A 26,609-nucleotide genomic window follows, 5' to 3' on the forward strand; every position below is an offset into this window, starting at 1 on the left:
ACTGAACAACAATATTTTTTTTACCTTATACTTCCTGATATATCAATAGCATCATTTAGTTCACCTCCTCATTTAATGTTCACACCTAAAATGTACTATTTGCTAATAAATATGGAAGATAAGCAGATAAGATAAGATAAACAGACATAAAAGTTCATTTGGTAACAATGCTTTTTTTTTTTTTCTTTCTTCAGATCCATTCTAAAAGCAGTAAACATGAAAGAAGAAAAATACATAAAGACAGATGCACTTCAGCAAAACCAAGGAGCAAAACTCAGCTGAATTACCTTGCCAAAGCTGACAATATTGCCCATTGAAAAGTGGAATTTCAGCAAAAAATCATTGTTCTTTGGCTGGAACTGAGATACTGTCATCTACCCTTTTATATAATCAGCTACACACAGCAAAATCTCAAATAAGGTTATATATTTTTAAAAATGTCAAAAAGGCTATTTATGCAAGTGTGGACTTCACTAACGCCTCAGTAGCTATCGCATAAAGATTGATGAAGCAATACCACATCTTGCTGCTATGGAAAAGTGAAGCCATTATATTGTGGTTAAAGGAAATGCTATGTTGTTTCTGTGACTGTGATTTTGAAGCCAGAGTCAGTAGAGTCACAACAATGACCTGGATCATTTTGTCCTGAATATTCTGATGTTGCCTACACTTTGAAGCCATTTTAGATGGAAAACAGTAACATAATGCTCCACTTCTTCTTTACTACGCAAGACTTTAAGCATGTTTATTTATTTATTTATTTTACAGTTCTATGTCTTTTAATTGATTCTTGTATTTTACTCTGTTATTTTGGTTTTTATTTATTTTTCTGTACAGCACTTTGGTCCACTGTGGTTGTTTTAAACTGCTTTACAAATAAAGTTGGATTGGATTCGATGTTTACATGCACACTAATATTGGACAAATATTCTGAATATGACAATATTACAAATTTGGCAGGTACTGAATTGTTTTTGGACCAAGGTTCAATTTTTTTGTCTCACACTAAAATTTTGCAACATGGCACCAATACGTAGATCCTGCTATCATCACCTAAATGTGCTACATCCCACTTTATAAGTGACTGTGCATCTGACGTCAGCATTTTGCTATTTCCACACACTTTTGGTTTCTGCTGCTTGTTTCTTGTCTTTTGTGTTGTGCAATAATCTTTTCTGGACCAATACCCCCTTTTTAGGTCTGACCAAAGACTGGCTGTTCGATCCACACTGTGATCTAAGGGCGGTTTGAAATCAGCAAATTGGAAATCCACAGCAAATAAGGTAGCTCTGTCTAAGACCGTCTAAGGATTCTTTGGACTTCAGATTTGGAAAATACATCTAATGCAAAGGTTTTACCACAGATTTCGACACACACCATTTTTACAGCCATCTAAGGTCAAGACAGAGATCCTTGTAAGGATATACAGGGTGGGGAAGCAAAATTTACAATATTTTGAGGCAGGGATTGAAAGACAGTGTATGACCAATTACTTTATTGAAAATCATGAGAATTTATTTGCCTCAAGAAAATTTACATAATAGAAAATGTTTTTATTCTATGTGTCCTCCTTCTTTCTCAATAACTGCCTTCACACGCTTCCTGAAACTTGCGCAAGTGTTCCTCAAATATTCGGGTGACAACTTCTCCCATTCTTCTTTAATAGTATCTTCCAGACTTTCTTGTAATAGTTTTGCTCATAGTCATTCTCTTCTTTCCATTATAAACAGTCTTTATGGACACTCCAACTATTTTTGAAATCTCCTTTGGTGTGACGAGTGCATTCAGCAAATCACACACTCTTTGACGTTTGCTTTCCTGATTACTCATATGGGCAAAAGTTTCTGAAAAGGTATGGATAATAGTGTTAGGTATGATTATGACATCAATATATGTTTGGTTTCAAAACAATTGACATAGTGCCTGCTGAGAAAAAACAACTAAACGTTCATTGTAAATTTTGCTTCCCCACCCTGTACACTCCAAGGAAAATACATATGTAAATAAAGTGTAGTTGAAATTTTTAAACTTGAAATATTCATCAACATATGAGCACATCCCTCTTTTAAAAATTCCCATTGGCCAATTTATCTTTCAAGAGTCCCAAATGCATCAAAGATTAGATAAACTACTTTACATCAAACAGCTTCAGTCTAGCATTTTGGTTCTCTGATGAAAATGACGGAAAGCAAATAAAATAAATCACTTGATTTGATATGGTCAAGTGAGTAATCTGCTTAAACGAATACATCCTTTCCTATTCATTTCCACTGAGCTTTTTTCTTCCCACTGGCACTCTGGGAGTAAAAATGACGGTTCAATTTGATAATTTACACAGATCTTGTTTACAGGAAACCATTTGGAATCATCCCCGGCCTCAGTTAGCTATCTGCATTCAGAATGCTAATTGGAATCACATAACTTCATGTAATGCTGGCTCCCTAATTGTGAAAATCTACAACATGTCCATCGGGGGGAGAGGAAATACAGGGGGCCAACGAAACAGTACCTCTTCACTACATTGAATTTGTTATCTCTCCTTGTGGGTATCTTGGCAGGCTGCTGCCAATAGCTTTGGATTGTTAGAGAAAGAAAAAAACATGCTTCCCAGAGATAAGCAATGGCAAAAATTGAGGATCTTTATCAAGACACTGAGGTAGGAGAGGGAGGCCGCTCTGACCTTGGATGATTAATCAGTTAGAAGTATGGGATGTTTTTGTCTATAGACAGTAGTTTTAACATGAGGGCCAAAATCCTTATCTCCATCCATTGCTTTTTTCAATAATACAGGTTACTTGTTCTTTGATAGAGGTTATGTAGCTTGTGTTGATTTGACATTTTCATCAGTGAACTTGCCAAGCTCAAACCAAGTCGCCTCATCTGATGAAATAAACCTGAGATACTGTTCTTTTTCTATGAAGGCCATGCATTTCATAATTCCTGGATGAGGCTTTGTGCTGTGAGGAGGTTGATTACACCGTCTACCACTATTTTATTTGCTTGTAATTGAATACGAGGCTATAATGGGATTTTGTAAGATAAAATGGATGTTAGCTACAATGTTGGCAAAGTGTCATTTGAATAAAGATATTCCCTATTTGTTCTTGGTTTATACAAGGTGATCTTAATGAGTGTCTGTATGCTAAATGAACACTAACCAGGTGTGCACGTAAACACTGGAGAATTTAGTAGCTAAAGAGGATCAGGCGGACAAGTGGAAAATTACACGGAATGTGGTTATCTCAAGTACAAAAATAGTGTACCGCCTTTGCATATTGCATATTAGATTGAAAAATGTCAAGGAGGTAATTAGTAAGGTAAAAGAAGGTAATTAGTAAGTATTTTAGTCTCATCATCATAGTTTTAAACAAGACATTCTGAAAATTAAAACCAATTTTTCAAAACTTTGTTAAAAATTATGTTAAAAGTGATATTTTGCTTTTTAAAATGGAATTATGCATTTTAAAACATTTCCCTGTGGTCTACACAAACTGTAAATGCTATGTTTGGGTCTGAATTCTTCATTAATTCAACTCCACAGGTCCATCTTCAACCTGATTTCTGAGTAATGACACCAGAAAGGTCGGTTTGAGCGCTGGCCCTTTAAATGCACATGAGCCACTTCAAGCCCCGCCCCCTCCAGGTTGCTGGCTGTATTGCTCTGTCCCATTCGACCGACAACTGAACATTTTTGATAACTGGCTCAAAGTTTGGACATATTTTCAGTTTTTACTACAACCGCTGCTGCTGACAAACAATTATCGCATACTTGGAGACATGTTTATCGGAAGTCTTAACCTTCTATGTGCAAATGTTGTGACGAAACTAATTATATACGCAACAAATTAAGAGGGAATTAAAACAGATTGCAGAAATCCACTCGATTTTTTGCCAGAATTAATATAAAGATAGCTTTGCAGCACCTGGAGGGTTCAAATTCAAACTTTATGAACTATTATGGTTCCCAAATACACAAATAAATGTACTAAATATGACCCTTTTAACAGGAGCTAGTGTTACCTTGATGCCATTGTAGGGCACTTAAAAAGAGAAAACCTTGGAGTTAAGATAAAGGATTTTTAAAAGGTCCTACGTCCTCTACATACAAATGAATGTACAGGCTGTTTTCAAGGATGCAGGTAACTGAGGAAGTTGTTACCTTAAAAATGGAGATAAGTGAACATCAACAAATGACCAGCTCCTGCTATAAAACTGACTATAGCACAAAATTCATTTGATGCAGGAGCTGAAATCAGAAAATAAATACCATCCTTCTACAGCTTTCTCCTCTCAGTCCGAAAAAGACTGAAGAGACAAACTTGACACTGTTTCACTATTGTGGAGAAGTCAAACTAGGCCAGATATCATAGCTGCCAATCCTATATTTAACCCAAAGTGGCCGGTTTTCCACAGGTCAAACACAGTTCAGAGGATTTAGAATTTTTGTTTCCTCTTGTACCACTTGAATTACAAAAAGCTGAAAGGCAATCATGAAACTTTGACCCAATGAGAGGAAAAAAAGGCAACACCGTGCACTACAGCTTTCAAAATACAAGCATTACTTACCCAATGAATGTAAAATAAGGCTTTCTTTGTGCTGTGAGTAAATCCTTAACACAAAATAGTTGGAAGTATTCATATGCATCCATCATAATAGATTAAAGCAAGGGCAAAAAAACACGATTCATTTCTCTCTAACCTCGCCCTCCTTTCTTCAATAGTACTGAAGTGATTGCTTTAGTTTTAATGCTATCAAAGACCTGTAATACACACATCCACAACCACTTCAAGCAGGAACATATTCCACATAAAGCTCAGCGGTTATTGTGAATTAATAACATGAGCCTGACTTGCACAAGCATTACATATTGGAAAACCATTTTTACCACAAAGTGCTCAGCGCAGCTCCTGAGAAGAAAAATTAACCTTGCCGGCCTCCTTTTTCCTACAGTCTCTCACCATATACAGCAGTAGATGGCAAGCTATGCTGAAAATACTGGTAAACGTGATACAAACGACTAAGGTAAAGAGGTAAGTATGTTATGTCTGACGTAAAATTAAGCTGGAAAACACTGTTTCTTCAAAGAGTGAGTGAAACGAAGCATCGCCTCTTCTTAGACTCCAAATGCACGTGTCATTTCAACATTAATACGTGCATTTATTTAGCACATTTAAGGCGTATTGAAAGATTTGGACGGACCTGGAATGTAGCTCAGTGCTGCCATTGTTGTGTTTGCTGCCTCGCTCCCACATGCCGTAGTCAGGTACCCTGTAGGCTCTCTCTACACAGAACACCAGGTTTTGGATGAAAGAAACCTGCATACAGAAAACATATCAGACATAAGGCTTGGGATGTTGGGAATACTTTGTACCTAAGAAAAACATAGCATATATACACTACAGACACACAAATAAGCATCGAAATTCAGGGCTGCCTGTGTTATTCAATCAATTCAGCTGAATATACGTGCATAAAAAGTCACATTTATATAATGTGTATCTTGAGCTGCACCTTCACAGTGATCCACGGTAATGAGCGACCTTTTGATATTGATCTAGGGTGATGCCTGTAACCCTCCCTCTCATTATAAAGGTTCGTAAAGTGGGCAAGAAAGCTGATTCCTCATCAATGCTCAAGGTCAAACTCACCCTACAGACCCAGGCGACGTGTAATTAAGTAGTAAAACACTGCAGTATCCGAAGCTATATCCTGCTCTACCAACAAGGCACCAGATGGACACATATCAAAACAACCATTTATAGCAAAATCTGAGTTATCAGCACATTGCCGTTTTACTACACGCACTAATAACTTATTAGCCGTGTCCTTGATTTCGGCAGCAAACAAATGGTGGCTTTGGTGAAGGAACCCTACTGTTTTGCCTTCTTCCACACTGTAAAGGTAGAATTTGAAAAAGAGCATAATCTGGCCTGAAAATTCCTCCAAGAAAATAAAAATGTACATTATGAATCACAAAGAGGCACTAAAACATGTGCACATTTTGTTTAATAGCTCATGACATACACATTGGAGTGTTTCTTGTATGATGCTGCATCTGTTGTTACAGGCCATGCCCTGTTCTGACACAGATTTTTTTTCCTCAAAATTCCAAAATATGGGACACCTACTGTGTCAGACTTGAAGTACATTTTGACCTATTTGGGGTGAAGGGATTCTGTGGTACCTCATAGTTTCCTGATATAATTTTGGAGTTACATAATGATTGGCACTGACTTTACAAAATGATGATTCTTTATGATTTGGCAGATATGTTTATGAAGAACAGTGGATTTTCTGTTAAAAAAAAAAAAAAAAGTCTGGACTAAGCACTAGGGGGCAACAATACACATGTGTTGATTAGCTCATTCTTCTACAGTTTAACCCTTTCATGCATGAATTATGAGAACATTAGTCAAGATTTTTTTTTTTTCTGGAGTGTTGTTATACCTCCTTTGGCATAAAAAAAAAAAAATGTATCACATTTTTTTTAATGGAGTGACAAAAATGTCCATGCATTTAATTTTTTAAGTAAAGAAATATATATTTAAAACCCAATATCAGAAAGTAAAATGAAAACAATGAAACAAAAACATTTTTAAGGCTGCTAATTTGATGTTTTCTCACATTTTACCATACTCTAATGCTAGTTATTACCTCATATAATATGCAAAAAACAACTCTTTTTGTCTAACAAATAACTGATTTACACTTAAACATGTTACTGCAGATCAGGTTTATCAAGAACAGCAAAGTTATAGTAATGGTATGAATTGCAGTGTATTATGGGATGTTGCATAAGTGTCCACTGTGTTGGCTCATATGGAACTAAAACAACAAAACCTATGAATATACAAGAGAACAGCTGGAGAAGAACTGCCCACTGTAGTGACCACAACGCATGAAAGGGTTAAGTTACAAGGACTCAAAGAAACATTTTATTTTCCTTGTAGTATTGTTGAAGGTTTATGCCTGTGTTTTCATGCGTCTTTTTACTTAGCAATATGATGACTATCGAAAATGTTACTCATTTCAGCTACTGAAAGAATAAATTGCTATGATTGAGGAAAAATACTTGAATGATGATGGGAAAGCCTATTTCTGTGACTAAAGCAAAAGAGGATACAATACAATATAATAGATAATGTCACTATAGAAGAAATTAATGTCTGAGAAGATCTATCCAGACCAGGAATGTCAAAGTCATTTTAATTTAGGAGCCACATACAACCCAAAATTGGAGGTGGACCAGCAAAATAATAACATAACAAGCTTTAAACAATGTCAATTTCCAACTTTCCTCTATATTTTAGAGTGAAAAAAGGAAAATTACATTATGAAAATTTTTACATCTACAAACTGTCCTTTAAAAAAAATGAGAACGACATGGACAACCAGAAATTTCTTGAGGTGAAATAAGTGCAATTTTAACAGCGTTATGCCTCAGTTTATCATTTACACATGTGCATTACAATTTATAAATCACAGTTGATCTACAAAGGCAAAAAACATTTATTAACAGACAAAACATTGTTAAAATTGCACTTACTTTACTTAAGAAATTTCAGGATGTTCATATTTTGTCAGGTTATTCACATTTTTGGTGAAAAGTACAGCTTGTAAATGTAAATATTTTCATGTAATTTTACTTAACACTAAAACAAAGAATAAAAAAACGATTACAATACCCCTCTGGCCATTTTCAGCCGAGGGGTAAAAATTGGAGTTGGCGTTATTTATAGGTTATTATGAATTGAGACCATTTGAAATCAGACATCCTTTACTGATAATGTCTAGGTGTAGTTTTTGCATTTCACAAATTCATCCCACAGGCCACATCTGACCCTGTGGCGGACCGGATTTGGCCCTTGCGCCGTATGTTTGACACCCCTAATCTAGAAATACTTCTCTCATTTACACGGTGGTTCTTTACTTTGGCTGCAGCAGCTTTTGATTTGCATTGTGCATCTGCATCCCAATCCTACCTGCTTCCAATTCTAGTCTTAGAGTGAAATAATTAGCAGGGGAAGGGTGTTTCTCCTCTCACTCATTTGGCCCTTCACCGGCTTTAGAAAAGGATACTGCAGTGACTGAGAGACATGTCAGAAACACCAGGCGCGTGAAGCAAAAGCTAAAAAGGAGAGACATAAAATGTGTGATGACTTAAAGGCCTTGAATCTTTAAAAAGACCTGAAAGTAGCTCTCGCTGTGTGTGCATATGTGTGTGTCTGTGTGTTTGACTGATGGGAGATTTAATCTGAAATGACAAAGCAGGGGGGAGAAATAAAATGAGAGATGAGAGAGGGAAAGAGTGAGGTAGAGGGAACCTGTGTAGGAGTAAAATAGGCCAGTCTGTGAAGGAGGGCAGGGAATGAGGGAGCCAGATGAGGCTCATAGAGAGAGAAAGGTGTTAACCGGGTCTCTTATTTGGGGTTTTATGAGAGGAGTGATTAACGAGGGGGACTTTTAGTATCTTAATAGTATCTTAATGAATGTTACTGCCCAATGGCCAAACAAGCCTCTCCGTCTCCCTGCTGCGAGATGCGTGTCCCTGCCAATTCTACTTTTTTTTTAAATAATTTGGAAGGGAGGAGGCTTGCACACATGGGTAAATTTGCGGAAGCATGCTATTCCGTATTTATCCACGTGCCACACTATGAAAAAAAAAGAACAAAAAAGAAAAAGAAAAGCAGTTCACCTGTATTACATGGAAAAAAAAAAACAAGCAGAGATGTGCACAAGCTAATGAGATTCTCCATTTCATGCTGCATGAAACTGAAAATGGCATCTGGAAAGAGGTCGATAGTGCATCTTCTCAGAGGACGCGCAGCAGCCTTTCTATACCACCTCGAGAAAAAATACTGCAATGCAGCTTCCTGTTCAAACAAGTGAATGCCAACGGACTTCACAAGCAGTGACAGCCGACAACAAACTAATAAACGATACCGTAATAACCTGATTAGTTCAGATGAAACACAATTCAAACAGCGTTCTGAGAGAAGACAAATCCCAAGTACGACTGCTTACTGTATCTGATGAGAAAGGGAATAATGCGGACCACTTCAGTCAACCTAATAAGCAGTGTTTAAACATGCAAATTAAAGCCGCTGCACAAACAGGACTGCCCTCATAAAAAAGTCACACTGTCAATTTGTTTGCCATCAGGAGTGAGAAATGGAGAAAAATGGGAGGTTATTAAGAAGGGTTTTCTGTAAACAAAGTGAAGACTGCACGCCCTAATTGGTTAGTGGCATAATGTTTTACCATGTCCTCACTATCTTTAGATAAGGCCAATCTAGTAAACAAATGGATTCCTTTACCAGCGGCACAAATTTCACCGTTTCGTGGCAGTAAGTAGGGCTGTGAATGAGACAACTATAAAAACTAACAGAATTAATGAAGTTCCAACTGCTCCTGAGGGCTGCACAATAAAGCAGCACAGTGTGTAAACTTAACAGCCACATAGTCTTGTTGTTTTATAATGGGCCATACATAAAAAGAGACAAAAATGACACTGAACACACATATTCAGCTCAAGAGGTAGACACAGTCTGGAACCGGCTGGTGGGCTGCCAAACGTTACCGGTTCGATTCCCATGGGGGTATTTAAGCTCACACAATGAAATCAACTTAACGTTTCCCTGTTGAAAGTCAATTGAGCAGCTCAGTGAAAATATAAATTTGAACAGTGTTGTAAAAGTGACATACTGCCCCCCTGATCCTGTATTTGTTTTCAGCACTGGGATGTCTGTAGGGGATTTAGAGTACATCTAACAGGTTTTAGAAACACTCAGGTCTGACTTTGCAGCATCTATCTGGACTTTGAAGAGGCAAGAAGGATGAGTGATATATTTCTGCAAAGGGAATCTTGAATACAGTTGAGTTTAAATTATCTAAGTTTAAATGCACTTTAACCCAAAATAACCCAGCATTACTTTTGTGGCAGTTCCTAAATTAATTTTTCTCTCGACCTTTCTTAAGTGATTTATCAACATTAATTGCCCCGCTCCCCGAAGGGGAAGCAAGGGGTATTTTTGTGGTTCAGTTTGTTTGTTTGTTTGTTAACACTCTAGCAGCAAAACTATTGCTTCAATTCATACCAAATTTGGTTTATAGATTGCCAGTGATCCAGAATAGATCTCATTACATTTTGAGAAAAGTAGGTCAAAGCTTCAATTTATTATGAATTTAAAAAAAAAAAAAAACACCCACGTTTAATTATAATGGGTGAAATTTCACATGTCTATAGCAGCAAAACTGTTGGTTGAATACATACTAAATTGACTTCATAGATTGCCAGTGACCCAGAATGGATCTCATTACTTTTTGGAAACAGTAGGTGAAAAAGTTCACATTTTTTATGAATTTTTGAAATCTTCCCATTTACATATAATGGGTGAAATATGTGCGAGGGGCGGGGTTTGTTGTGCCTAGCACCACTTGTTTCAAAATTTTCCTCTGTATTTTGCGTTTTTAAGAGAAAAATCAGGTATTTTCCTATATTTAATTTACTGATCATGTAGATGTTCATGAAAGCTCACATGCAAGTTGAGAGTTATATTTAAAAAAAAACAGAAAACTGAAGAAAAAGTGACTTTTATGCAAAGATATCATTAACTGAATATAAACCAAGTGTCTCCATCCACTGTCATTGATCAAACTAAATGGGTTTTACTGGTGAATCAATGTTGTAGAAGATGATGGTGTTTCCACATTCACTATGGAGCCTTTGAACGTCCAAAAGGCTAAAGTTTAATTCAGGAAAATTCAGTCTCTGCATTTGTGAGATTTAACATAACTGTTATTGAAATATACCAAGAAATTACTGATAATAGAGAAGAAAAGTAACACTCCTTCCACACTCCATTCATATGTTTTCTGCAGTTACCTCTCATGGGACACTCTGGCTCTCTACAACAGGTAACAACAGAAGTTCCCTTAAGATGGAGTTGTGTCAGTTTGGTAGGAAGTGATTTTAGGTTTTGACAGACAGGGATAAGACTGGAGTAAAACTTTAGACCCTAAGAGTGGCATTTACTGACATCATGCTAACATTCTAAAGGATACAACACTAACAATCTCCTAGGATCTGAAAACTAGCTGTCTTTTATGTTCTACCTGCTACAATCAATTAGCTGGAAGAGCCTAGATAAATGAGACCAAACCCATTTGAACCACCAACATATCTCAGAAAACACAAGAAGAAATATTTATATAAACACAAGTTCCTATAATACATTAATAACAAACAGGTTTCATGTAATTAGGCAAATCAGTATTGCTTCTGTCCTTACCACACCAGGTTAGGTCAGGTTAAAAAAAATACATCAACCCCTAAATTTGTCCTCATTCTTTTAATACATGATTAGCATCTGAATAATCATGTAAATTTTGTCCAAACATGTAAATGGCACCCTTGGTGTCCATTACAGGGTGCAACATGCTAGTTAAATTGATTTGGCTATTTATACAGGTGAATGGACATGATTGTTATGATAATGCAAAATAATTGCAGACAGCTGCGATAAGCTTCAAATTATGTAATAAAAGCAACAGGCCTGGTTGACAGGGATAATATTTTCCTCAACTGAAGCATCAAAAAGATGTATATAAACTTTGTGAAATATATTCAATAAAGTTCATATTCAAAGTAACTGGGAAAAAGCAAGCTGCAAGAAAAACACAAAATATTTTCTGTCAAAATAAAATTTGATATTGAATAAAAGAAGTTGTTTTAAACCACCCAGGACCTAAAGCAGATACTGATTGCTGTTAGTGAAGTACCCAGAAAATATCAACTCAATAAATAAGACCAGGTGGAAATCCCTTGTGCGTAGAATCGATCACTTTGGCAGTCATTTTGGTGACTTGTTTACCTCATCAGTGTTGTAAATGATCTGCAGGCCAGAGCAGATCATCTCCACCAGGTACAGCAGAAACAGGGAAACAGCATCGATCTGAAGTAATGACAGAGGGGAGGTGAGCGTGGAAGAGATACCATTAAAAGAAATTACCGTCATTTGTGCACTGTGTGATGTTTCCAAGTCCGTCAATACAGGCGCATTTGATTTCCTACAGTGCACAGACTGAAAAGTAAGCTGTATATAAGATTTTAGTTGTCTGGCAATAGATGTCATACATAGTAATGGATATGAATGGAGTAATAGATTGAGTACATCTATAGTAAATGGATTTCCACTGACATATTTTGTGGTTTTATCTGGACTTTTTATCTACATTCACTAAAATGGCAGTCTCTGTCGTTGTGTTCCATACAAAATTGACCTTCGTCGATATAATTGACAAATGAATAAGCCATTTTAGTGCCAATTTAATGCACATTTACTTCTGATAAGTTAATTCTCCAAATATATATAGATACAAAGCACAGGTAGGAAGAAACAGGGCTTTTTTTTTTTTTTTTTTTTTAACATGAAAACCAACAGGTTGGTGATAAATTTCTTCAATTTGTTCCTCAGTAATCTTGAACTCTGTATAGTCTTTTATAGCTTCTTCCTAAACACAGCTTGTGAAATCTTTCTTTATAAATGTCACAGCAGATATGTGAATACAGATACAAAAGAATGAAAGTTCAATAGGAATTTTACAACTGAGGCACCAGTACAACATTTGATTTGATTTAGTGATTTATGAAATTTAACATAGATGTGAACAAGCAAAACATGCATAATAATATAAATATCAACAATCATACCAATTTTAGATGGAAGAACAGCACAATAGTTCCATTTACATGCCCAAAAAGATGTTGCCATTGTACGTTTCTGTAAACCATGGGTGCAAATAATCTATGTCTTCTTTCTGCTTTTCCTCAAAAGGCAAGATGTGGATGGGATGGACACTGGACACACCAGATCCAGAAATGTGCCACCAAGTAGTGGAGTTTGCATCTACGTAGGTTAATTGAATTTTTGTGGTTGAAGGTGTAAAAATGCTTGGTTTATGGTTCGGAAAAAATTGTGGTTTGGTTGGTTTACATATTAGTACCATTTTTTAATCACATCTTTGTATTTCTGTTCTGTAATGAACCTTCACACTAATCCCAATATTTTGCCAAGGGACAATGTTTCTCTACGTTTGGTCCTCTCATACTCATGTAAATGACATGTGAGATCACAAAAATGGAGGTTTTTATTGGGGATGGTTTTTGTGAACATTTTTTGCCTGTATCTGTGTGGATTGGGGGAAATGAAGAGATTAGAAAACAATGGTGTCAGAATGCAGATATTAACCTGATCTACTGAACCTGCACCTAAATATCAAATAAAGGTCTTGTATGAATGAATGAATGAATGAATGAATGAATGTTTTTATTATTGTGTCTTGCATACAGACATGCCCCGCCCCTTCCATGGGCTTATAAGACACCATAAATACAAACCAAGAATCAAATACCAGACAATAGGCAGAGTATATAAACAAAACAAAATACTGACCTATTTAAACAAACATATCTGCCGCTTTTTCCAGGCTTTACAAACAAATAGTGCTAATTTAAATACATTTTAACTACACAACCATTTCATCTTGTCATCACCAGTGCTCCAGAACAGATCAGGATTTCGGATAAAAAGTTCATCAAACAAGGAGGCTCTCAGTTCATCATATAGAGGACAATACAAAAGAAAATGTGATTCATTTTCCACTTCCCCCAAATCACACAGTCCACAAAGTCTGTTTTCTTCTGGGGTTTGGGTCTTATAAGTTTATTTGTCAGTTTAGAACCTGGTGGCAAATCGAGGGCAACATGGATGCATTTGGGAGATGGACACATGTATCGGCATTGTGGTGACTGTAACACTAAGACTACACTTCGATGACTTAAACCAACCATTAAGATAACTTAAAGGGGTCATATTTTGCTAAACCCACTTGTATTAGTCTTTGGTACATTTATTTGTGTATTTGGACTCTAATAGTTCAAAAAGTTTGAATTTAAACCCTCCAGGTGCAGCAAAGCTATCTTGATATTCATTCCAGCAAAAATCGAGTGGATTTTCTACAACCCATTTCAATTCCTCCTTTATTTGTTACATTTTATAACTAGTTACATCACAACATTTGCACATATAAGGTCAAGACTTCTGACAAACATTTTTCCGAGTACAACATAATTGTTTGTCAGCAGCAGTGGTTGTAGTAAAAACTGGAAATAAGTCCAAACTTCAAGCTGATTACCTAAAATGATCAGTTGTTGGTTGAATTAACGAACACAAGTGGCTGAATGGGACAGAAAGCATGGTCAACAACCTGGAGGGGGTGGAGCATGTAGTGGCTCATTTGTATTTAAAGGGCCGGCGCTCAAAACAACCTTACTCCTGTCAGTAGTCAGAAATAGGGTTGAAGATGGACCTGTGGAGTTGAATTAATGAAGAATTCAGACCCAAGCATAGCATTTACAGTTTATGTAGACCACAGGGAAATGTTTTAAAATGCATTATTCCATTTAAAAAAGCAAAATATCACTCCTATAAAGTGTACCTGTACTGGCCATGCTTTGACATTAATTATGCTTTGTGTATTACTTAGAAGCAAGACAGGCGCAAATTCATTTTTAAAAAAATGCCATAAATGCACCACACTGGAACTTTTCATTATGTGGATTATGGGTGGTGACAGAACCTCGGGGGAGAAGTCATTGCCGGATGGAAGTGACGAAACAGCGTTGATTCCGGGTGATCGAGTGCGAGTAAACAAGCAGCAGTCAGTGAGCGAGATTGAGTGTAAAACACTTTTTGTTTGTGGAGCCAGAAGCTTTGCACTCCACCATTGTCCTAGAGACGCGACCCGGCACTGGCCGATAATGTGTCATCTTAGACTGGTGTCGCATGTACCACACACAGGCTATAACATAAGTTACCTGACAGCACCGCTAGTATTTTGTGATCTTTTGAAATAGCTGCAATGAAAATTCCCTTCAGGTACCCTTTAACTTATTGTTGCTGCTTAACTTTGTAACCTTTGTGTCTGCTGTGTTGTATATTATCTGAGGATCTGTGTTGTGTTGCGTGACATGAGCAGAAACATTTTGGTAAATCAAAGTTGTGTGGACAACGAAGGGGAAAAAATATCGCTATTGGTGTGGATGGGGAAACTACAGCCTAAGGGAACACTTGTTATTATAGATTTATTCCATTTGCTCAAAATGTCAAAACTTCTGTGTGCAGTTAAAACATTATAATGGTGATATACACATCTCTAGAAACAAATTTTTGGTTCAGAAACTTCAGGTTGAAACATATCCATGATCTCCTGAAACGTACAATGGCGACATTTCACTAGTGAATGGTTCAGTTTTTTTCAACACTCTTCGTAACTTCTTGTTTTCTTTGGTTTTTTTTAATCTGCCTGTGACTGACCTGCAGGTGGTGATGGTCGCTGTAGGAGTAAACCTCGTCACCCGTGTCTACGTTGAACACCGAGTGCAGACACTTGGAGGGGCTGGGATCCTGCTTAAACTGCTCCACCTGGCAGACACACACAGAGGCACAGGGGTAGGGATGAAAGGGAGGTCAAGGGTAGGAGGGTGGGAGGAGGGGGAGGAGGGGGAGGCAGAGGACAGGGGACGGATGAGAGAGACGGGTCATTTGCTCTGTCGATTCATTCCCTCAAGAAAAGCTTTTACTAGGAGAAGCCTTGAACGCATTTTATCACACATAATAAGGAAGACATCATTGAGAAATTGCTGGAACCTAATTTCATTTTCATATTAAGACTGTTTACTCAACTCCTTTCAGTTTTTGTACCTAAATTGACCCTTCAATTCATTCCAAAACCCCTCACTTCTTCTAAAACTTCTTTCACTGCTTTGATTTTATGTGTTACTCTAGATATTTCAGCATTTCAGGTGCTCTCTTCGCTATTTCGCCTCAGAATTGGGCAAACATACTTGTGTTTTTGTGTGTGAAAGTCACACAAATACCTCTACACAGTGTAACACATTCCGCTATGAAACAGATAAGGGTCAGATTTAGAGCAAGACACAAACTGTGACTTAGTTTACGATAAAAGCGTTAAAAAAAATAAATAGTACAACATGTTAGTTGTGTTCAGTGGTTTGTTGGTGGCTTTATGTGTGTGTGTTTGTGAGTGTGTGTGTGTTTCCTGCATCGACACCAAATCACAGCTGGGACGCAAGCCCCGCCGCACAGAGTTATAAATAATTGGCCCTTTGTCCCATTTTTACCTCGTTTGTTTCTCTTTTCTCCACCTCTCTCGCTGCTCTCTCCATCATCGAGCCCCCCCTCGCCGTCTCCATTTTTCTCCTTCTACCTCCCACCCTCCCGCTCTCTCTCTTCAACTCCCCTGCATCTCCTCCTCTTCTCACTGTACTTTCTCTTATTCACTCCACTTTTCATTGCTGCACCTCCTGCTCTCTCTTTCTTTATCGCTTTCCTCGGAGTCACTCTTTTTCCCCTCGATCTTTCCTCTGGCACATAACCTTTGTCCACTCGCTTCCTCTCTGTCTTTCTCTTCTAGTCAGGTCATATTAGAGACCCTTTGTCCCACTTTTACTGAAGCTGCCCCACTTCCTGCCATCCCACAGCGGCTAATACATAAGTGTGTGTGTGGATGTGTGTGACTGAGAGGGAGGTTGAGGGTAAGAGAGCCACCTCTGTTGGCAGCCAACGCTACTTACTTCTGTTTATGTTTCTATAAAACCTGGTTTTTGTGCACAGGTCTCTCTGAATCTCGCTCCAGCAGAGCCATGGTGTCAAGTAGCTCTACTCTCTAGATATGCCGAGAGCAGCCCTAGAGCTCACCTTATTGTTTCGAGTGCTGCAATGCACCAATATGAGCCTCAAATTAGCCTAACACTTCAACACTTGCTGTTCCATATGGTAATAGTAAATTGTCTGAGTCCGCCTACATGCATTTATTTTACATCTAATGCCAATAGAAAGTCTTTAATGTCATGCTTTTAGTTCTTTGTTGGTATAAAGGATTTACACAAAAGGAAAAGCTAGATAATTAGGTCAAATATTCACATTTCTGTAAATATAGGTGTTTTTTTTTTATCCAATTTTTGATCGAACAAATACATTGTTCTTGATGGTCTTAAGCAAAGTCACCTTCACACCATTTAATTGGCTACACATCACAAATAATAACCAAACAACAAATGTTCATTCACTACCTTACAATATTTTAACCAAAATCAGTATATAACAGTGACGTAAAAGGTAACAACTATTCAAATGGTTACTATATACAAGTAGTTATGGATTGTTATCGATCAGACCTTGTCTTTAAGTCCCATAATGTTGGCGTTGTTCATAAAATGAGCATTTTTTTCCCGTTCAAGAAAAAATCTTTTTCTTTCCTGGGAAGAAAACATCTTATTTCTGCAATTTTCTTACTTTTGTTGAATTACCGTGATCTGCTCTTTATGAATGCACCTGAATGGCAACAGGAGTCTACCACTGTTCTTGCATTTTATTACTGGATGTAGGAATTGTGTTTTCCACTGTACTCTTCTGATGCTAGGTCTCTTTCCCTGCATGTCCACAGACTCTGACATGGTTAGCATTTGGTTTCTGAATTGCTATTTTAAAGCCAGTAATTTGTGATTTGGCCGTTGTCATGTCGTAACCAGATTTGATCATATTTGAACAAAAGCGGTGGAAGTACAGGTTCTACATCAATAGCTTACTGATTCAGTAAAACAGTAAACTTCATGTAGTAATGCTTAACAAAGCCATTTTACATGTTGTCGGTACAACCTACACTATTAACCGCAATTAAAATTGAGTTGTCTGTCAAGAAAAAAAATGAGTTTTTGCGATGTTCTGTTCTTAAAAGCAAGCAAAGGGGGCCCTCTAGTGGTCAGAATAAGTTGCAGTAACGTATATTTTGTACTTTTGGTGTTCCCAAAGCCAGTGAAGCCCTAAGAGGAAACTAAACAGATACAATTTTCTCACCATTTATATGGCCAGGAATTTCAGAAAATGTTTGCCTGTGAGTATTTTTATGTTCAGTTGTTGCAGGAATGAATACTAAAAAGGCAGTCACCTAGACTGCAAAACAAATCTACCTATGGGTATAAATAAAGTAACCTTGACCTTGACCTTAAAAATATCTCTGGTGTAAACCTTTGTTGTTGGATAAAGAGATGTTATAAATCTTAAGTTAATTTGTAAATGCTAATCGTTGGCATGTCTATGGAATTTCCCATTCAAGTTAACCTCGAGCTAGCAATTTATTTTCTATTCATTTAATTATATATGCCGTGTAAATGTACTAAGGCAATGAACATAATTGAGACATATTCTGTATGTTTGCAGTGTTACAGTGAGTCTCAACTAAAGCATTGAAGAGAAGTTTGATGTACGCCTTTTCTTGGCAAACCTGTTCACTATCGGCTGAGCTAGTCCTGACACACACACAAGCAGGGGCAGAATAGTTTTATTGAGTCAACCAAAAGTCCAAATGTGGGACTGAGCTGGCGAGTGAGCTGTCATATCGACCTGTCAATCAATCCAACCTGGCAGACATCACCGCCTCTATTCGACCTGAGATCTGATTAATGAAGGATAAATTTAAAGATGGACCAACAGATCACTTTACAAAGGTTCCAAATAAAATGAATGAGACCCGAATATGTCCTGAAAATAAAACATTGGAATACTGTATTAAAATATTAAATCCGATGCAAGTCCATGGGAAACAGGGTTTTTTAGAGTTAACCTCAATGATAAGTGGCATTACAATTTTAAGACACTTCCACAAAGGGTTCGTTTTGGAGGTGATGTTTTTTTTCAGTTGTTTCCAAATATTGGTTCTTGTGTTATTTGATCAATAATAATCAGTATTGGCAAGACAAACAATTATATCTGTTGTTCACTAATACAGATGTGTGACAAATTAAAGGAAAACCGAACATAAAATGTCTTATTGAGCAAAGTTAATTCTCATTAAAGATTTTGTTGATGAATATGAGATGATACGTGTCAAGGGACGATGTGAGTCGAGCATGCATAGAAGCATTTATCTCTGTCAGCCATCTTTTAAGAGTCACTACAGCAATCTCGCTAGGACAAATCATTCCCTCCACCGCTTAGTTTCCCCCAGATTTAGATCACAACGTTTGTCAGCTGGATAGGCTCTCACCTGTGAAAGAAACCGAGAGTAGGCATATAAATGGACTCGAAATCACTTCTGATCGCTAGAAAGATACTCCCTGAAGCTAAAATCTCTGTAATTTTACATAAGGTAACGTCTCTGTACTTTATAATTTGACTCATACAACAGTGATTTGTCCTAGTGAGGTTGCCGTAGCGAGTTATAAAAGATGGCCGACAGAGATAAATGCTTCCACTTATGCATGACTCACGTCGTCCCTTGACAGATACCAAAAGTAATTTCTAATTTACAAGGAGAAAAACTATGATGAAAATCTAAAGACATTTGCAGCAACAAATTAAACGGAAAATAAAAATGTAGACTGACATGAGTTAAAGTGAATCTAGGAATCAGTGGGACAGTAAATAACAAAAGCATTCTATGCGTCTCATAAACTGTATGGTGTTCAAGTTTGGGAGAAAAAAAACAGAACAATGAAACCTATTGTAACTTCTGTGTCCTTAAGGTAATATTTACAGCCATCTCAAAATTCATGATGGTTCACAGAGCTGCCAACTCTGACCAAACTGACACTGACAGGCTCTAAAGCCATTCATAGCCAATTCATGACTGACTATGCTGCAGCGGAGAATGAGAATGAACAGGACAGACAATAACACAGCGAGGTAAAAAAAAAAAAAAAAAAACATAGATACTGTATATATAATGAAGCATGTATGCATCCATGGTGTATGCAGCTGTCGGAGCACACCTTAACCAAGCCTTAATTCAGAACAATCATGGAGACAGCAAGAGGTACCCAGATCAGTCACATGGTAATCCTCTGCTGTCTCCTCTTGAGTTGTCACCTGCAGCCGGTGTTTGAGTGTTGTTATAGTAACGGGGGATGCTTCATGCTTCTCAATAATAGGTTTCGAAGGTTACCATATCTATATAGAACCTCTTCCAGTTGTGCCCAGTGGGACCTTATTTCATTAAAAAATTGCATTACAGTCAATGGTGAGAGACAATATATGTTTTGATTGCATTTCTATTATGCCATTATTTACACATGAGCTGTTTTCCAATTTAAAAATAATTTTACAAGTCAAGAAAGTCACAGTTTGTGGTAAAACTGTTGGTGTATCAGACTGTGAAAATACGTGAATAGAAAGAATACATGCCCGGAAGTTGCCGAGGTTACGTCATTGTAAAGTCTCTCTCCATACGATGTCTCTGCAACATCAACATGACCAGATCTGTAGGGATTTTCACCTCTTTTAATATTTTTTCATGTCATTCTACAAGATTGACAAGAAAAAGTGCCAAGACAGGAATCGTATTGGAGATGGAGACGAGTATCACATGTGACAAAACATGCAGTTCAGCTGTTAAAGACTTTTTTACCATCTTTGCCACAAACTGCAACTTTCTTCGCTTGTAAAAATATCTTTTAAATTTACAAATATCATATGTGTAAATGGTGATGAAGTTAAAACAGGATTAAAATTATTGGTGTGTCACCCCAAAGTTAGGTCCCATGGGACAGTGGAAGGGGCTATGAAAAAACATGAATGGAACTGTATTTCAAATGGTGAAATATAGAAATAATAAATAATTGTACTGTTTGGTTCACATTATACTAGGTTAAATTCAGGCGATCAGATATCATAACATACTGAAACAGTTCAGAGGAGTAAATTATGCCATTTTAGGCAAAAGTTCTTTCTTTTCTATCCTGTAGGTATGGTATTGGATCAGCAGGTGCCTCCACATCAGTTTCAATGAGCCTTGACATAGTTTCTTCAACAGCATCAGAGGAAAGAAAGACCATTCTCCCAAAACACCTCCCCTCATTTGATGATTTGATAATATGTTGGAGATCGTGGTCTAGTATGTTGCTCCAAAGTCTCCCATAAGTTCAATGACTCCTATCAGGTTTTTCACCCATCTGTACTTTCGATTATCTTCGGTGACTACGAGATGGAGCTTCTAAATCATTAAGGATACACCAATAGCATGGAATAATGAATAATACAGGGTGCATTCTATGTGGAAGTCTGCAAGTTGAATTTCCAGCAAACCTTAAATCTCTCCCATCAGCAAAAAGAAATAGACATGAAACTTTCATAGCAAAGACTGAAATGAATGTGAAAGCTTGTCTAAACATAAAGTTGACTCACCTATTGCAAAAGACAGAAAGAAATGTCAACAATTTCAGGTCTAGATGTTTATATATTCATAGCAGTGAGAAGTAAAGAAGAATAAATAAGATAAAGAAGTGATGTTGCACTTTAGTCAAAGACAGCACAGTGAATTATGGTTTCTTTGTAATCGAAATGTTACCTGACTTTCAACTTTCTATCTCTTTTAGGACTAATTTGCATGAGCAATCTTCCCAGAATATGTTTTCATCCTCACAACAAAGGGTATGTTGAGTGTGTCTGCAGACAGTGAAATGCAAAAGTTCAGCCTAAGTGTTTACTGGCTTCCCACATATACACTCTCTGTGCCAAAAGTAGAGCTAATACAATAAGATAAGTGGTTAGTGTTTTTGAGCCTAAAACTAAAGAAAAAACAAAGGAGTTGCAGGACATAAACCCTGGTCTGCGGTAACAAATTTACTTATACACTGCAACTACAACTGCAAATAACTTTATGTAATTCTATATTTGCAAAAACAAAGAAGCTGTTATTTTTAAGGAATAACTACTTGTTTTATTTCAAGCACAAAACTATAGCAGTGTTAGACTGTAAAGATGACCTGATTCAATGCTAACTCAAATAGCAATTAGCTGTATATAGACCTTAAAGGTTTTTTAATGTCTATATATGACCATGCCATGAGAATAAAGGCATTTTAATGCTTAAAGAGAGCACCTTGGAGTATTCTTCCTGTTCGTCATCTACTTTATGAATCCCTTTTTCCAAAGAGCACCTTGAACAAAGTCTGTTTTTGGGTCCTAGAATCATTCCTTCCCATGATTTTTTGAGCAATTAACTGTATTTGCCTTCAGTGATAGTACGGTTGGTCCATTCTATTAGTGTATTGTTTCTCTAAGTTTATGTGTACATGCTACATTATGCATTAGCAGTATGTTTAGACATGCACTTGTTGCTATTCGGAGACTGAAACAGCTAATATGAGAGGTGTTGTGGTTAAAGAGATAATTAACAAGAATACATCTGGGTAACATATATGCAGCGGATCAGTGCATTGTAAAATAAACACAGTTGTAAAATGGGTAACTGTGAAAATCCACATAACATGTAGAAAAACTGCTGTCCTGTAACTTAACCTAAAAATGTTAGATTTTTTACCAACCCAGTGACTTCATTTTTACTCCACGACAAGTCACCAGCTTAGTGTTCGTGATCAGCTATGGCCGGCAGATTAAAAAGGTGGAGGAAGCCTATTAATTTTGGTTTTATGTGGCATTATTAATAAACTTAATCAGGATTTATGCCTACAGAACTTACTTGGAAACATAGTACAACAGAGCAATCCTTCATTGAATAGCTAGCCATATACAATAATGACTAATAAAATATTCAACTCATTAAATTGCATGGGTCAGTGGCCTGGATGTACATATTTCTCATGCCCTCTGCATTTTGAGTCAAGACGGTGATGAGTGATTATTAAGAGTTTGAAATGAATAACAATTCAGCAAATGTACACGAGTTTTTATGTGTTACACCTGTTGAGGATGCAGTATTTAAGTTGAACTGACCTGCTGTTAATATAAAATAATGATCTGTTATGGTTTATTAAACACTCGTATGACTGGCTAAAGCCCAGGGCGCAGGTATCAGTATTTTTATTAGAACTGGAAAAAGTCAGATCGGTCCATCCCTAATTCATCCCGACCTCATCTTTATGTCTTCCTCCAACCTGTCATTTAATCATTAAAAGAGAACGACCTCTAGATTTCCTGCAATTTCACTGATCGTTATGAATCTGTCTGCTCAAATGACCTATGACCACATTTCACACAGGAGGACATTTTCAAAATTAACCCTCGCAAATGACAATTTGTAACAATTAAAAAGACAAACCTTTCCACTTAGAAAAATTAAACCGGCAGTAAATGCACGTCCTGTGGTCCCTTATATGCGGTGCTTTGGGCAGACAGTGAGGCCCAGCTGCTGTTTTTACTTTCTGAGACTTGCCCTGCAGTGGCCCCATGTCATGCCTCCATTAAAAATGCCATGTTCTCCATAAGTGTTGAAGACAGGGCCGTAAGAACATTGCTCTGTGTAATTAACTGTGTAAACGCAGCTTTGTAATTAAGACACAGAAAAGCTCTCCCCTAAATTAGGTCGTCAAGGTCGAGGCAAGATGAAACATAATGGCTTTCGACGGCACACGCTGCACATGCACATGCACGTACACAGTGACACAGCAGGCGGCTCTATTAAAGATATAGGACAAAAAGTAATGACACAGAAGACATCATGTATAAGGTTCTGCTCTGGGTTCATAATAAAATGGTATGTCTCACCGCATTTCATTTATAACGTTCTTTGAACATGCATCAAGTTGCAGAGGGGCCGTGAAATGTCCCCCTTTGGATCAAAAGTCTTTTGGCAGTTAACAGATTGCCACTTATTAAGCCCTTAGGACTAAAGCTACCAGCTCCCTTTGTCATTTACTGTGATGATGCTATGAAAGAGGAGGCAGATGTGAATGTGTCCAGTGCTCCAGGATTGAGAGGCTTTGATTCATAGCACCTTTGATCAGTAATACAGTGTGTAATTGCGGGGTGCTGTTACGCAAGCCTGCAGTGTGTTGAGTGGAGTGGACACAAGCTGAAAACTCACTTTATCAGCCTGTCTCATGTAGCAGTAGAGGATTCCCCTCATGCACTTGATCGCGGAATGCTCCAGTTCATGAGTCCGGCCCATGTCATCATCGATGCGCCTGTAGAGAAAAGATGATCATGAGATAAAAAACTCCAGTAAAAAGAGAGAGATAATTCTCCTATATATCCGCTGCTTTATCTATTTAGTCTGTGGGTTTGGCCTTTGTCTTTATAAGTTAACATTTAACAAAACAAAATTATATGATGACATACAGGAAGAAAACTCCAAGGCACTCTCTTTAACCATTAAAATGCCTTTATTCTCAACATGCCATGGTCATATATAGACCTTAAGACAAACCTTATGTGTATGGCTGGCGATTCAGTGAGAGATTGCTCTGTTGTACTATGTTTTCAATATATAGACGTTAAGATATATACATGACCATGCCATGAGAATAAAGTCATTTTAGTGCTTAAAGAAAGCACCTTAGAGTTTTCTTCCTGTTTGTCATCTACTTAATGAATCCCTCTTTCCAAAGAGCACCACGAACAAACTCTTTTTTTGCGTCCTAGAAGCATTCTTTCCCATGATTTTTGGAAAATTATATGATCTTGGAAGATTACTACATCACTTCAATGTCTGACAGCAAACATAAGTCAGATGTGTAGAAAAAGTGCAAATGTGAGCTATCTGTACCATTTTAGGTAGCTTTACACTTCTATTCCACCACATCTCAAGGACAAAATAACACTTTTTACTTCACAATATTTGCCTGACAGTTATTATTTACATTTGTCATAAACTGGATGAAATGTTCCATTATGGGTTGAAAACATTTTTCTTCTTTGACTAAACCCTCAATGTAAAAATACATTGTTACAGCTGAAAACAACCCTGTTTTGTTGTTGTTGTTTTTTTCATGAAAAGTTGACTTTTCAGTGATATATGGCTCTCACAGAACAGTGACACTTCAAAGAAAATATGATCTTGTTGAGTGTGATGCATCGCTGCAGATTTGACGACATAACAGTAGATACAGTTGTTAAAATGAGTTCAGCTGAAGCAGGATCTGAATACATCTTCGACCACTGCAGAACTTGCAATTTAGGGAATTCTTAAATGCATTTATAATAATAACAGAGAAATGAAAATAACATTACATAAATTCATAGACCTAAGGACACCTAAGTAATAAGGGCTATAGGTCCAAACTGATCACTGACGGCTTCAGTGTTCCATTCTTATCTTTGCTCACATCTGATTTGCTAAATTTTTTTGTGGCCAATTTTACAGATCCGTGTAAATTAATCCCAATCCCAAACTGAGCTTCATGCACAAAGGTAGTGGAGTTAGAAGTGTTCAGATTATTCAGTAAAAATACTAACATACAAAGTGAAAATATTCCACTACAAGAGCAGGTTGTGCTTTTAAAACCCTAATTTCAAGGTAAAATATGTAAGTGTGTCACTATTATACTGTATCTAATGTTTTGGATCCATTTTACTGCTGCATTTTAACACTTTATAGCACAAGAGTAAGCCCCTCAAGGCAGAACTATGATGAATCTCAAAATTTGCAATGATGTAAAAGATGCATGAATTACAATCTGAATATTCAGACTGAGATCTTCTTGGAAAAAGGTCAAATAAGTATCTAATTCAGGACCACACATTGAAAAAGCTCTGAACAGAAATTAATACAGTTCTGGAATAAAGTAAGAGACCAGTGCAAAATTATCACGTTCTCTGATTTTACCATTTGTAGGTATGTGTTTGACTAAAATGAACATTTTTGTTTTATTCTCTAAACTACCAACAACATTTCTCCTGAATTCCAAATAAAAATATTGTTATTTAGAGCATGTATTTGCAGAACACGACAAATGGTCAAAATAACAAAAACATGCAGACCTCAAATAATGCAAAGAAAACCAGTTCATACTGATTTCTAAATGACACAATTCTAACGTTGTAACTTAAGAAAAGTTCAGACATCTATATTTGGTGGAATAACCCTGATTTTCAATGACAGCTTTCACGTGTCTTCTCTCTCCACCATTGCTGTTGGATGACTTTATGCAGCTCCTGGCAGAGAAATTCAAGAAGCTCAGCAATGTTCGATGGCTTGTGACCATCCATCTTCCTCCAGAAGTTTTCAAAGTGGGTTCAGGTCTGGAGATTGGGCCGGCCATGACAGGGTCTTCATCTGGTGGTCTGTCATCCACACCTTTATTGACCTAGCTAAGGCCAGGAGCATTGTCCTGATAGAAGAACCAGTCCTCAGAGTTTGGGAACATTGTCAGAGCAGAAGTCCAATAGCACTGGTCTGCAAGGAAAATGCTTCCAGAATAAAAGTAATGAAATTTTACCACATGAGAGTCACTGATAAAGAAAAATCAAGTACAAAATGCTGGTTGGCTGAACTTTCCAAGATACAGCCTTCGGTCAAAATGTGAAATTCAAGACTTAACAAGAGAATGGGTTTGACTCAAAAGGAATATCTGTCTCAGAGCTACAAGATCTACTTCAAAACACTGTCTGCACATTAGAATACATTCACTTTACAGGTTCTATTTAGTGGAAGATTTATAAAACTATTATATAAATGTACATAAACCAATATATATGTGTAATAACACTTAATCATATACCTTGAAAACATCAGCAAACCAGCACTTTTGTCATTTATTTTCCAATTAATCTTATTCAAATACATAACA

At 37.1% G+C, this 26,609-nt stretch overlaps 1 protein-coding gene across 2 annotated transcripts in view; it reads right to left on the bottom strand.

Annotated features, from left to right (window-relative positions):
• The window catches only part of phkb (phosphorylase kinase, beta), a 175,610-nt gene that overhangs the window by 126,711 nt on the left and 22,290 nt on the right, over nt 1-26,609 (bottom strand). For both annotated transcript variants that reach the window (XM_030161068.1, XM_030161073.1), the window contains exons 5-8: nt 23,906-24,005; nt 15,379-15,486; nt 11,875-11,955; nt 5,201-5,316 (exon numbers count right to left, since the gene is read on the bottom strand). In XM_030161068.1, coding sequence (XP_030016928.1) covers nt 5,201-5,316; nt 11,875-11,955; nt 15,379-15,486; nt 23,906-24,005 — 405 coding nt within the window. The remainder of the gene's footprint in view (nt 1-5,200; nt 5,317-11,874; nt 11,956-15,378; nt 15,487-23,905; nt 24,006-26,609) is intronic.

The sequence above is a fragment of the Sphaeramia orbicularis genome, chromosome 3 (genome assembly GCF_902148855.1).
Source record: "Sphaeramia orbicularis chromosome 3, fSphaOr1.1, whole genome shotgun sequence".
NCBI classification, from domain to species: domain Eukaryota; kingdom Metazoa; phylum Chordata; class Actinopteri; order Kurtiformes; family Apogonidae; genus Sphaeramia; species Sphaeramia orbicularis.